The sequence below is a fragment of the Limanda limanda genome, chromosome 8 (genome assembly GCF_963576545.1).
Source record: "Limanda limanda chromosome 8, fLimLim1.1, whole genome shotgun sequence".
In the NCBI taxonomy this organism is placed as follows: domain Eukaryota; kingdom Metazoa; phylum Chordata; class Actinopteri; order Pleuronectiformes; family Pleuronectidae; genus Limanda; species Limanda limanda.
Window position 1 is genome coordinate 18,398,281 of NC_083643.1, and position 14,877 is coordinate 18,413,157.

Sequence of the window (14,877 nt, forward strand, 5' to 3'; positions counted from 1 at the left end):
TGCTCCAAACCTTTTGCAACACTTCCGGTTTCAAAGCTCTCAAGTGTTTTTGTTGACTGAATCCATTCATTTGTTGTGATGAGGTTTTTATTATTGAAATATTTGCAGTACTGTAAGATGCCTGTTTTCATACCGTAGAGTCTTGGCACTTAGTTTAGTACACCGGCCTTCTTTTATTTTAGAAAATGCACTAATCATTCTAGAAATCTCACGTAGCTCTGCTGCAGGCACGCAGCATACCTGTGATGCAGCCACCACACATTGCACACACAGCCCGTACTGCCAGGCATCATGTTTTATCTTTTACTTTTTTCTTTTTTGTCCCCTTTTGCCATATTTTTTTATTTTTTATTTTTTTACAAGCTCTATTTGTTTTTGTATGGACTTTGGTATTGCTCGTTGAATGCTTGTTTTGGTGTTCAATTATTCTCCAAATCCACTATTTGGTTCATACCTCTATTTTACACTGCTGACTCAAGGTCTGCAATATATGGGTTGTTGTCTATCTCTAGCTTATTAAAATAGCCCTCACCTTTTCTCTAGGTTTGAACACTCAATCATGATTGGATCAAAATATTCACATGACATATGCAGCTATAGGTGTAACTTTCAATCTTGCAGCACAGACACATTTCTTATTGATGTGATTCTCCTTTTAGATGTCCACACATTGGACAGCTTGTCAGGTTTATGCAGGGCCAACTTACAGACACAGCCATCCATACTCACATTCACTCCTACAGTCAATGTAGATTCTCCAGTACTTAACCACAATCTGCATGTCTTTGGACTGTGGGAGAATCGCAGAGAACTCGGAGAAAACCCACGTAGATACAAGGAGATCCTGCAAACTCCACACAGAAAGACCTCGGCCAAATCAAGATTTGAACAAACTCGATGTGAGTCAACAATGCTAAATGCCGCACCATCGTGCTGCCCTCATTTCATGCAGCTTACAAATAATATTTGCACACTGTGTAACCGTCTACCTGACCAACACAAAGTGACCTCATCTGGTCTCGACCCTTTGAAAATATAGGTGTTCAGGGCATCACAGCATATCCACATTGATCACTAATTTTTGCTTTTTTCCTCCCTATCCTTTTCTCAACAGTCACAATGAGCGGAAGGTGACCTGTAAGCATCCTGTCTCAGGCCTACCCTCACAAGACAACTGCATCTTTGTCATCAACGAACAGTAAGTCTCTTGTTTATGCTTTCAGAATGCCACTGGGTAGCATTTTTTAACACTATTGTATGTTGATGATGAAACTCCTTATGTGGAGGAACAAAACGTTTCACAACATAGGCCTGGGCAATGTGACTTCAAATCAATATCAAAATTATTTCAGCCACCGATCTTCTTCGCAAAAGCCTTAAAATCAAGGGCTAACTTACTCTATTCAAGAGGTTTTCGTGGCTTAATTGGGCTGTTGTTTTCTATCAGTGCCAAGGCAACGTTAATAGCCTTAATGCTAATGGCCAACAGTTGAAAGCCATCGTATCATGTATACATCAGCTTGTGGGAATAGCATGATTCACAGTTCCCTCGTTGTGACCTGGTCAAGAGGTCACAGCCTTTTCATTTGTCATAAGTACGAGATAAAGTCCAACAATGTCGTGTCCATGTGATCATCTGCTGTGCTCTCAGCGTAACACTCATCACATGTCTGCCCACATGACGAGATTGTTTAGAGGTCATCTTGAACTTTCACTTCAAGGGGAACTACTCTGTGAATCTAAATGTGGTCAGTGTGTGTTTTCCTCAGAAATTGCTAGTACTCCCTAGTCCAGTTGATGGTGCTTTGTCTAGAGTCTTGCAGAATGTCCAATAGAAAAAAAATATGGTGGATACTGTTGTGTAATTTTGGCCGTCTTTGCAGATTCCGCTTGAAATTAACTCTGTCCCAATCGGTAAACATACTCAATGCACCAGCCTGTTGCATCACAGACTGCACACTGACATTAACCTCAACTCTTATCTCCCTTCCCCCTAGCCTAAGCTAGTTGTGCAACACTCCCTTTCTCACTTCCCTTAGAATCCTGTGTAAAAGTAAATTTCCCACAATGCCATACTAATGCACTGAAGTCGTGTCATCACAACTGGTGTCAATTATTTTATTGAGCAACAAATGCTTATTGAAAAATGTTCTGCGTCAAGATGTGAAATGTCATTCCCATGTGGTAAATTGTTGCTAGAGTTTCATAAATAATGCAGGAGGAATTCCCTAATGATCCATCACAGGCACCAGTTTCAGTTTTTTCAGTATGTTGCTCAAAATTCTGAAATTCTGGTTTTGATGAAATACACAGATTTTCCAAATATCTCAATATTTTCATGACCTGCATTTGGTTAAGCAGGGACTGAATAAGAGCGTGTTGTGCCAGAACTGTCACCCTGCACTCTCTTGACACATTCCTCTGCACACTGTGTTACTCTCACATCTGTGCTGTTTTTCACCCTGAGTGGAAAAACATACCAGCGAAGATGGAATCTCATATAGAGATTTGGTGTTCTATCGTTTTAAGATAAGATGCTAAATTAATCTATATCAGATGAGCTGGAGGTCAACTTTGTCAAGGCAAACAGCAAGGAGATGAAACTAAAACCGGATTCATTGTTGTTTTTAAGTTCAGTACAGCTCATTCCATCCAACTGGTAGCTGCAATTTAGCAAAAGTAATGAGGAGGAAAATCTTTACGTTGGCTGAGTAATAAAAGGCAAAGACAGATTTAAGCTGCCACAGGGATTAAGAAGCCAGGCTAGAAATCACTGACTAATCTTCTCTGCACTTTAAGTAAATACAAAATACAAAACTTCAGCTTCAATTTGGTCTTTTAATTCCAAGTACCTACTATATAATTAAGTAAATCATTTGAAGATCGTTTCCACCCACCTCAAGACGTATAATAAGTATAAAACATTTATAAATGCAGCCAAAAGGGAAACTTAAGATGGAGTTGACCTGGATTTGTTTTGGGTTAACAGATTAGAGAAAGCAGAAGAATTCTACTCTCAGACTGTGCTTTTATCCCATTATAGATAAAAAGAGACAATGTCTCTCTTGATGTGAAAAATCTCTTTAAACATCCATGAAGTCAGTTGTCACTGTGGTTGTACTGCACAGTGTCGGGGAAAGTTGCCACTGATCAGGACAGACACTCAATAATCTGCTCCGTAGGAAGAACTCTCTCTCAGGCTCTCAATGTTATACAAATAAAGCATAACTACTTTGACCTGGAATACAAACAGAAAAGGTTGTTGCCCTTATTACAGTTATTGTAGCCTCTGTTTCAAGGTTCAGTGTCAGTCAAGTTTTATGCAGATTGTACTGGCGAGTTTGACAAATACATGTCAGCAACTCCCAGTAGCAGACTCCACTGTGTTGCTGTTGAGGGACCAGTTTGAGCTGTGACTCGTACGGTATCCTCTCCTAATCCGCTTTAACATTGTTTATAGGTCAAACAAGTTGACATTACAAAGACAGCAGTCACTCATACTTACCCTCTCAGTTATGCCGGGAGGTACACGTTCCTGCTCGAGTCATGGGTCAGGCACATTCTTGACACGTGACTACACCTTCCTCACCCTCGGAGAATGTCAGCCTCAGCAATCTTCCGGCACTACTGTACATGTCTGAGCATATTTTTAGTGGTGCACATGATCATTTGCACGGGAATGTTTGTGTAGAAGTGTCATATGAAACACATTTAGCAAACATTACTGCAGGATGATTCATGTGCCAATCAGGGCTGGTTTCTACAAGTATAATCCAAATTACACACACAATAGTTGTGTCTCAATTCAGGGGCTGCATCCTTCGGAGGATGCAGTCTTTGTGAATTAGTGTAGACTGCGAAGGCCGACCCAAAATTAGACCATCTGGTCTTTAGAGGTTCTGTAATCACCTTCAACAGCTCGCACCATCCTTATTGCTGTTGCCTAACAACAAGAAATGGGGAAGGTTGTAACGTGGTTTGGTTTTTTAACATGTTAACTTTTGGCTGTTCACTTGAGTTAAAGTGTGATACTCAAGCATTGGACATCTCGTCCAGTGCTTGAGCATCCTTATGCAATCCTTATGCAATGAATCCTGGGATAGGTTGGGCCAAGAAGGATCCACCCATTGGAGCCTTCGTTTCGCTGGGAAGGAAGGATGCATTTGTTGCATTTGAAGGAGCCTTCAGATTTCTGTGTGAAAAAAAATCTGTCTCCGTATACAGCTTTCGAAGGATGAAGTCCCTGCATTGAGACAGCTTGTGTTTTTTTCCTTTTTGGAGTCCCTGCAATGTCTAACGGTTTCGCTGTTTCACGTCAAAAGTATTCAAGTATAGTACATTTTTCTTGTATTGGAAATCAGCATACCACTCCATACCCTCATTCGACAATAATATTGGACAAGAAAACAAAATAAGTGCTGAAATGCACTGAAAACATGTTTGCAGTCGACATAGCCTTGTGCAAGTAACTGGATGTGACCTTTTTCAGATTGTTTCGACATCAGCACATAACAACACACAATAACAACCATTCTGAGCTCGTCATCAAAACCCCTCATTTGTTGAAAGATAAGTTATTTTAACATGTCTGTCTGTTAATAATCCTTGTTGTTGCACACTAACAACAGACTGTGAGTCGTTTGAATGGTGTTTTGCCGGTTGACCTGTTATGGATTTGCATTCCAAAGTCTGGTCAGAGTGAACATTACTGTCTGAACCGTTCTGTTATGATCACGTCAGGCCTCATAAACAACGCAGGCAGATCTTTACAAACCAAGGCCAAGCTGTACATCCTCGATTAGAGCTGAGCTGTCGAACAAATATTTTTGCGTCACTACCATTCAACTTACTTTGTTGGCAGTTCATTGATTTCCCAGAATAGTCAGGTCGTAACAAAAGGTTTCTTTATAATAGGCCAAAAGCATAGGAAAATGTGACCATTGCACACTTTCTGATACACAACTCCGTTAAGTGTTAACACCCCTTCATACAAAATGAGAAAGGAACTGTATTTATTTAATGCTTCCAGTCTTATCGACCACTCAAAGCGCAAGTACTGCACTCTTCCATTCACACACACCTTTGTACATTGTCGGTACAGCCTTGAGGGGCAATTTGGGGTTCAAGGAAACTTCTGAATGGAGGAGCCTGCAGGGATTGACCCATCGACCTTCTCTACCTCCAGAGCCCAAGCCGCCACATTCTGTGTCCCTCCTGGAAGTAAAGGCTACATTTACTGTACAGTTCTCACTATGTTGCTTTGCTCTGTTAGAGCTGGGTGATATGACCCAAAAAATCTGTATCGTCGACATTTTGCTTACTCGCCTAAATATAAATAAATATTGTAAAATAAACACTTTTCTATGTGAGGTAAATTCAGAAACAAGATTTCTGTCCTCCATTGGGGCCAAAGGACGACTATATGTCAGCATTATATAACCTAACGAATTAGTTTCAGTTTTGAGAAGCTTTAGCATTAGCTTGCCATGCTGCCTGATGTTGAATGACGATTCATTTCAAAATGATAATAATGCATTTAGTCACTTTCAGAAACACTGCACTGTTACAGAAAAAACTAATATAAATGCAGGTATGAGTACAATAATTATCAGTATCTGTACATGTTCCATTTATCGCTGAGCTCTAGAACCTGTGATGGTGTACAAGAGTACAGCTTGCCTTATTATTCTTGTCTTTTTTGTGTAATGGTCAGGTTCACCACCAAACAAAAGTCTTTAAAGCACTTATTTTCTTTAGAAATGCTGTGTGGTCATTTAAAAAAAACGCACCCTCAGCCGCTCAGCTTAGTGTTTGCTTAGAATGGCAACACACAGACCCAGTGCACTCACACAGACGCACAAAATCCATGACGGTGATGTGACACTAATACACATGGGGTGGTCTTCCTTTGTGGAATTGCTGTTTGGGGTTTGTTTTTTGGTATTTCCTACAAGACTAAATGATATCAACTTAGTTTGTTCACATGTATTGCTCAAACTTTCTAATTTATTGTTTTATTTAACATGGAACATGCAAATATTTGCATGTAGCTGTACCACAGATGATATAGCAGCATTAAAATAAGTGTGGCCTATGCTGAACTTAAAAGTTAATGAATGGTGTTAACATTTTAGATCGGGTTATATTGTAAAGGTATGATTAAACAGTCATATTGTTCGTTGTGGTAATCCCTCCAGATGATTTTGCATAATTTTGCTTACAATCGAACTAACCAACAAGCGGAAAGGTGTAGAATCATGTCATTGGCAGAGGTCAACAGGAAAGTCAATGTGAATTGTTAGAGTAAGAGTAGTTATCTGGACATGCAGCTCATCCACAACTGTTTCTTTTCAGGTTGATGAATTTTTTTTTTTTTTTAAGTTTACCAGGTAACCTTTTATTTTATTATTTACACATATGAACATAGCAATATGCTGCCACAGTGGCTTTGCAACTACATAAAGTATCTAAGTAGTAGGTTTTTTTTCTTCTTAAGTCTACCACGTTTGGCTCTTTTAGATTTCCAGTTGAGATCTTCATTCACTTCACTGTTCACATAGACCTGTGGTAAATGACTCTGTACAATACAATATCCACTGCTGTTGGGTGACAAGCACCATCTTAAACAAGAAAACTGTAATTCAAAGCAGACAAACACTGAAAACAGCATGTTGTGGATATGAACATATGTCATCCATGTTGTGTCCCGTGCTAACATGTTACTGGAAGCCAGTCAGAGCAAAGTCTCATGTCAAAGTATAAATGTGAAGCAGTTGGTGGTCTCCATTGCGTGTGTGCATTGTGTTTGACATAAAGGGTTGAGAAATAAATACTGGTGAGGCCCAGATAGGGTAAGAGACCTTGGAAGCTTTGTCTACACGACTGCAGATCTATTTTTGTTACAGATATTTTCCCCTCGCTTTAAAAGAAATCGCTGTCCTCAACGATCTGTTGATATGCTGATATATAGCACCCATTGATTCTGGTGCATGCTCAAACAAAGCAGTAGTGGGCATACATCACAAGCTGTGACATCATCGTTTCTCAAAGGCTCTGTTTTACACATACACACAAATGCACATAAAATGAAATCAGCTTGTTTTTAAAAATCAGATTTTATATTTAAAATCCTGTTTGCGTTTGGTTTAGAGGCCCAAAAGCAGAGGGAAAGTTTGTTTAGCAAAATATCCCAATTAGTCTGGTGATGGAATGATTTCTCAATATGACAATGTTTTAAATTTACTTGGTATTAGCACTGGATGTTCTTTTTCAATGGAGTTTCCCACAATTGAAGCAAGCCTTCATTATCCAAGTATTAGTACAGTTTTGAGCTTTAAGCCTTTATTTGTCAAGCTGGACATTTACAAGAGTGGGCATAAAACGTTAGTACAAGTATCATATGGATGCTTTAGTATACATAACATTATTATTTTGTTTTCAAACAAAAATATAATTTCATAATATACCACAAAAAAACCTTGTTGTTCATCATTTGTTTAGCTTATTTGAATCACTCCAAACACAGTCGATGTACTGTAAGTATATTTTGACTGCATAGTTTCTTCTGTTCTCGTTGTTCTTTATCTTCTGGTTGTCATTGGGCAGTCATTTCGCTAAGGCAGCTAATCTGACACACTGGCTACTTTTCAATTTCACAGCATGCAGATTGATTATCAGGCCCAAACTAATTATCAACAAGGAGCCAACACACACACACAATCACACTGGAGCTCAGAGGCTGGAAATGGTTTATCGGCTAAATAGAGCATCAAATAGAGCAGTTTATCTGTTAAACCAAAGTGAGTCCATTTTCTTCACTGCTCCCTACCTTTGTTTTGATGACAAGTCCACACACCATTGATTAGGGTTCACTTAGGATTTCTCCCGTCACTGGAAGTGCTGAAAGTCTCTGGAGCTCATTTCCTGGAGCCAGCTCATTAGATAGAGAAGAGGTCAAATCTCAGCGGCTGCTCATCACTCTGCACAATAAGCTATTTCAGACTAACAAGTTGAAAATTGTGCACACTTCAACTCAAGAGAGCATTAGTCACCCACTTCCCTGATAGTGTTCATGGGAATGTGTCACCTCTACACAGAACCCCAATTATATATTCCAGCAATCCAAGGGAACCAATTAACTTTAATGATAAAATAAATAGTCTTTCTTGTATAAGTTATGTGTGAAGTTACATAATACGATTATGCTGCTTCTAGCAACCTATTGTCAATCTCAGTCCATCGGCAATCATCTTAAGACGAATTAGCCTCCTTGAAAAATGGCCATTATTTGGGTGGTTCTAGTGTCGACAGGATATCCAGACCTAGACTCCATCTTCCATTTGCTGGACAATGTTTACAGTTGAAAGTTTCTCCTCTCAAAAACATGGAAAGCGATACTTTCTGTAGTTGTTTTAGGTCTACATCTCTATGAATAGTGTTCGGCCTCTTTTGCTCTACAAGAGGACTGTTGAGGGCACGGCCACACACATGCGAGGCGAATAACTTGAGTCAGAGTTCACCAAAGTTAAACTCCACGTGAGGCCAGGCTGTGGATTTGCTGCGCCACCCCCTCGCTCGCACATTTGCATATTTGTGACTGGGTCTTAACCTGCAGACAACTAAAGCCTGCTCAAATTTGATGGAGGCTTTAACTTTCAAAATCTTGTCACTAACGAATCTATATTTTCACATGCGAAATCTTTCTTTAGAGACTAGCTGAGTCTTGACCCGTAACAAACAATGTAACGTTGCCTATAAATACAGGTAAAACAAATACAGATTTGGGTTGTCAGTGTTTTGTCTTGTCATGTTTCCAAATGTTCCACAGGTCGTTTCAGTTCTGCTCCAGTGCTGCACGTAAAAGAACATCCTGTGTGTCGCCTGATCCCTTGTGATCCCTTCTTGTGTTTGTGCACCGTCACAATAAAAGCATGGAGGTGTTTTTATCGATGTTAACAGTCTTGTCTTTGTGTCTGACAGATGATAGACTGAACGACTGTAGGTTATCTAGATAGATGTACCGTTTCATCTGAAGCCTTTATATGTTGGGATATTAATTGATTTAGCAGGGTAGAGTTTGCAGCAAGAGTTTGCAGTTTCTGTCCCTATTCAGTGACCTGGAACCATTTTATCTGAGAGATCACACTTTCTTTCACTGCTGCAGTATTTCTGCTCTACTCTGGTTTCCCTGTCTTGTTCCCTCTAGACCACAATGTTGTTCCCTTCCTAAAGAATGTAGGACATATCCATGAGCCAGAAACAACAAGGTGTTCTATCCATCTATCTATTCTATTTCATATTTTTCAAACTAGCTACACTTTTCCACATTTGCTTTAAAGAAAGCTTTATAGACATCCTGGCCTGATTCACTGCTGTTATTGCCGTATTCCAATATTTTGGACAGACACTGCAGTGCATTAAAAGACAATAGAGGAAGGGAAATGTATCTATGGTGACGTGGTGGGAGTAATTGGCTTGATCCATAGGTCTGGGTTGAGATCTTATTATAATAGATTGAACTTTAGAGGAGAGAGAAACCAGAGAATAAAGGCTGCTTCCTCCTATTCTCCTCCTCTTATTGTGATCATGAATTTAGATCGGTTGTCTATATCTCTGTGCTCACTGCATACTTTGTTCTTTTCATTTCAGATCTGCCTCTAAAGTGCCAGCGAATGAGAAGAAGGAACGAGCACTTAACATCATGAGTGAGGCCTCCAACTACACAGGTGGCTCGGACTATGCCGCTAACACCGGTAGTCCAGCAGGAAGAGTACGTAACACACATTATTACCATTGGATTATCAAGCATGTCTTTTAAGAAGGGGATATAATGGAAACCCAACTTAAATTCTTTTTAATTCCTTTTTGATAGTTTGAGAAAAGTTTAGGAAAAAGTCGTTGTTTCTTTGTGGATTGAGCTCACTTTGTTGGTTATTCATTCATGCTCTTTTTCTAGCCCTCAAGGCCTTCCAAAAAGATTCATAATTTCGGGAAGAGATCCAACTCTATCAGGAGGAATCCCGGGGCCCCAGTAATGAAGAAAAACTGGCTTTATAAACAGGTAAGCAAGAACACAGGACTCCAAGTTTAACTTTATATGTATTCCAGTAAATCGACCAAGTGTTGAGAGGCAGAATATGTAAATGAGTCTGATTTCAAGCCATTCTTGTGACATGGCTCTGTGGATTGCCATGAAATCTGGTCCAGACCATAAATGTCATGTAAAGATGAATTCTACTATCTTTGTTGATTCCCTTCCTGTATTTTGTGATTATCACGTTAGCACGTTATCATATCGCTGTAAATTATGTCTGCATTAATTGATTAAAATACATAAATAGATTAATCTCAAAAAGAAAATATGTTTTGTACTTAATTTTGCCCCTTGCTAAAAACAATCCAGTATCAGTTAGGCTCTTGTTAGCACTGTCAGAGTGAGCTTATCGGTATGCTGATGTTAGCATTTAGCTCTACCTGCCGTTGTGCCTCAGTAAAGTCTCACAAAGATGCTAGCATGACTGTGAAGTCATGTTAGAATGAAGCTATGCCATCCATTACACATAACAACGTATGGCAGAACAACAACAGTATTAACAATAATAATAATTCATATTGAGGTTTAATTGACAATTGACTACAAAGGGATTTGATGTTCAGATGTTCACATTAGTTTATTTTATTAGTTTTGTTCATTTTTAATAAATATATTTGTAATAATGCAACTGATAAATAGAAATTCGGATATTTTAGAAAGTTTCTGTATTTAGCATAGTTGGGGAACATGAAATCATCTTATTAATGCAGACTACAATTTCCCTTCTTCTTACACAAGGAACAAGGCTTATGTTCTCCCTCCTTCTGTAACTTTTTCAGCAGCAGTCTTACTCTGAGCACAAAGGAAGCTTCTTTTTGAAATCTCACAGTATCCGAACATTTCTTTTGTCCAGTGTTTCTGCTCAGCCAGTCAACCAGCGCGGCCACTGTTTAAATACCAATCCCTCATCGCAGCTCCCTGGTTACTTGCAGCAGAGTGAAGAGGGGGGTGCTTGAGGCGGCTCTCAGCCAGACAGGGCTCTCTCGTGCTTCCTATAAGTGGGGGACTCATTTAGTTTTGATTGCAGCCTCCCGGCACAGTTTTGTGAACACATGATGGCCTCCTTTGGTACAGCTGCCAGCTGCTGTTTCTTTGGGGACCTCAATCGGGGTGACGTAGAGCAAGCTAAAGACTCACAAATCTGCTACCCTGAATAAAAGCTGGATTTGCACTTTTATTTTCCAGCCTCATTGAAACCTGGAAGCTATTGAAGTCCTTGGTGGAGGAAACGCTGCAGCCTTTCAGTTGATCCTTTGGGAGAACAAAGTGATTGATGTGATTGGCAAAAGCCTCGTTTTTTTTCTCCCGCTGAACAGAGGACTACCTAACAGAACCTGTGATTTCTGAAGTTTATTCATCAACACATTGTAAACCCTGTGGTTGGGACTTTGATTGTACAGAGGGAGGGTGGCAAAAGAATGGATGCTAGGAAATTTGAATCTAATGTTATATTTTAGATATGGCTCCATACTGCACAGCATCTGGCATTGTGAATTCTTTTTGGTTCTAATGTGTTAAACATGCTGGTTCGCAGAACTGAATTTCCATTTAGAGGAAACTGCAGTCCACATGCCATTTGACCATAATGACAGAGTTGTTGAGGTCCCTCCCCCCTGCTTTGTCCCAGGGTGGGATCCACGATCAAGGACTCGAGTTTTCCAATAAAGCAAATGGAGGGTTAATACCCTTATCCTCACCCTTCATCCGTTTCATGCAGCAGCCTGAAAACCCTCTTGATCACGGCGTAGCAATACTGAAGAACGACTTAAGCACAGGATTTATTTATTTTTGGGCCACTAAGCAACATGCTTTGAAAGAGAAAGCTGGTTATTGGTTGAGAATACAGAAGAGCACTCTGATTATTGTTTTGCATCATATTAGAAAAACATGAATGTTTACAAATAAATGTCCCTAACTCCATTACACAAATTAGTAACATTTTGATAAGAATGACTACTGAATGAATTCAACATTGACTCCATGAATGTAACTTATTTACATATAACATTTTAAATTACCAAAAAGTCCAAGAAGGGTTTTATACCACAATATGCAGGCACATAAAGACAAAACAAGGAAAAGGATACCAGTTGTTTTAGTGACGTGTCAGTTGGAAGTATAAGATAAGGGACATTTTCTGTCTTACACCAGCAAAGAGGACAGTCCAATCAGACACCAGTTAATGCAATACATGAGTAAACATGCAACATAAACACAAGGACAGTTAGAAAATATATGATAGAAATGATTATTCAGTGTAATATTCAGTGTAAACAGAATATCCCCTATGTTTGTTGAGTATATACAGTTTAACAGATTGTGCTTCAGCCATTCAATTGCACTGATACGAATGAGTATTGCACAGTTCAATTTAAATAAACATTGGTTTGGCCCAGAATTGTTTTGTGTGGTCCATTGGGAGCAGAGCTGCTTGTACAGTTTGACAGCAGCAGGAAGGAAGCACCTGTGAAACCTCATCACAGCTCCTTCAGTGACAGTCTATCAGAGATGACAGCTCTTATACTCCTCTGTCCCATCACCACCACTGGGTCAGAGGGGTATCCCTGAGCCGAGCTGGCCCTCCCAATGAGTCTATCTAGTTTCTTTCCTGCCAGCGTTCTTGGATTCATATCAACTTGTCAACAGATTATTTAGCATATTGCAGACTTTAAAATTTGATTCAGAATCTAATTGAATACGTTTGAAAGTACATCATTCATCGGGTGATTTGTAGTCTAATGGTTAATCACTTGGAGTGAATTCAATGAGGCAACCATACCAAACTCTTTTTCTTTGTCGTTTTAAAATATAACCCCCTCCACTAGCAGGTGGAGTAACTGTATTCTGTTCCTCTGCTCTCTTTGCAGGATAGTACAGGGATGAAGCTGTGGAAGAAAAGGTGGTTCGTGCTGTCGGACCTGTGCCTCTTCTACTACAGAGGTGAGTCCTGTCCACGTGGCTGACAGCACGTTTCATTTGTATGGACCTGCTAACAACAGTGAACGGTTTGGATTAGTAGGTCACTGAGCTTGTGACCTTCAGAGCACCACAAGCCGTTTTCTTGGCGATTGCAAGTCTCTGTGGTGAGCCACCTGTCAGGACCAACTGAACAGACGTATTAATCAAAAGGGCTCTACTGTCGTCCGACTTGATATTTAAAGGATAATTTTTCCCCCAAAGCAAAGCCAGGGTTTTACACAAGGCTTAGATGCTGCCATAAGCATAGCAGAAAATTGGATTTCACATGTCCAGTTTCCAGAGATGATGCTCTTTCTTTTCGTTTTTCTTTTTATACTTATGTAATCCTTGGATTCAGATACTGTACATCAAACAGAATAGATCCGGCATATATTTACCTATTTATTAACTCCTCTAATTCCATGTTAAAGAGACCTCATACTGTATCATTAGTTGCTCTTTTTGAACATCTTATACATGTAATTTAGTAAAGACAACCAATGTTTAAATTTAGTAAAGCCAACCCATGTCATCCACTGGTGTGTGCACGGTGGTGCAGTGGTTTGCACTGTCGTCTCACAGCAAAAAAGATTTGGGGTTTTAACCTGAACATTTCTTGGTGGAGTTTGCATATTATCGAAATGTGTGCGTGGTTTTTTTTCTATGCAGTTGAGAGCTTCCTGAGACGTCTCATATACCCAGTTGTGAAGTTGTTCCGATCTTGGGGTGTTATGTGTATTGAAGCCGGAATGTGGAAAAACATGGATTCTGTAACTAAATGTGTTGTAGTTATTTGTTTAGACACTTTAACAACATCTTGACATCTCAATCCAATATTTGCTGTTATATCCCGTCTAGTAAGAGACACAACACAAGCACAAAACAAGCTCCCCATCTTCCCCAAGTCCCACAGAGAACAAATCTTTCCATCAACCTATATATTTATGAACAAAATTCACAATTTAAATCAAGAGCAGTAATTTACCTTCATTGTGGACAAAGGCCAAAATAAACAAACAAATATAACTAGATATCAACATAATCATCTATCATAAAATTCAAAAAAAGTGAAATGGGAGTCAAAGCCAGGGGCAGGACAGACGTTCCAAAGAACAAAGTAATGATGTGGGCGTTTGGGAATTGAAGGAGAGGAGTGTCCCCTTGCAGCTCAAACGCAACATCTTGGTTCTGCTACCGAGCAGGTGGCCAATCAGCTGCAAAATCTACCACAGTCCACCTATCACAATCTCGTCCTGGCACAGGCCTATTTGAATACATTCACTCACATGTCCAGTCATCTTTCACCATGAGAAAAAGAAAACATACATCCACCACTGAAAATACACAGCAGCAGTTATAACATTCCATAATAACCAAGATCAGAGAAAAAGGATTAGGTGTGTCATCAATAGCTTATGCATGTTAATCATTAAAAAGTCTGTTTTGGCTAAATGGTTTGGTGTTAGGCGCTTGTTAGTATAGACATACAGTTTGCATGTGACATTTGATGGGTTCACTTTCAAAGCTCTTTTTAAAAGCTGAATGTAAAATTATGTTAATTGGTTTCCGCAACTTTCCAACATGTTGTTCTGACTTGAGGTGACATTCACGTGAAATCTACAATTTGGAAGCAAGTCTCTCAAATATCGTCAATGCATTACGACCTCGGGTACGGCTTCCTCCCACCACTAGACGAAAAGCAGTATTATTGTCACAGTGAACCTCTACGGACAGGCCTAATCCCCTGCTGTAACCAACTGTTTCCATGATGTTACCTCGGCGTTCGCCAGTGAAGACAAGGTGGGTCTATCGGCGTTTGCGGACCT

The 14,877-nt window shown here is 39.7% G+C and overlaps 1 protein-coding gene across 3 annotated transcripts in view; it reads left to right on the forward strand.

The window, feature by feature from the left end:
• LOC133009509 (pleckstrin homology domain-containing family A member 5-like) overlaps window positions 1-14,877 on the forward strand; it is a 93,141-nt gene that overhangs the window by 48,493 nt on the left and 29,771 nt on the right. For all 3 annotated transcript variants that reach the window (XM_061077025.1, XM_061077024.1, XM_061077026.1), the window contains 4 exons: window positions 1,115-1,198; window positions 9,649-9,769; window positions 9,956-10,060; window positions 12,961-13,033. In XM_061077025.1, the coding sequence (XP_060933008.1) occupies window positions 1,115-1,198; window positions 9,649-9,769; window positions 9,956-10,060; window positions 12,961-13,033 (383 nt within the window). The remainder of the gene's footprint in view (window positions 1-1,114; window positions 1,199-9,648; window positions 9,770-9,955; window positions 10,061-12,960; window positions 13,034-14,877) is intronic.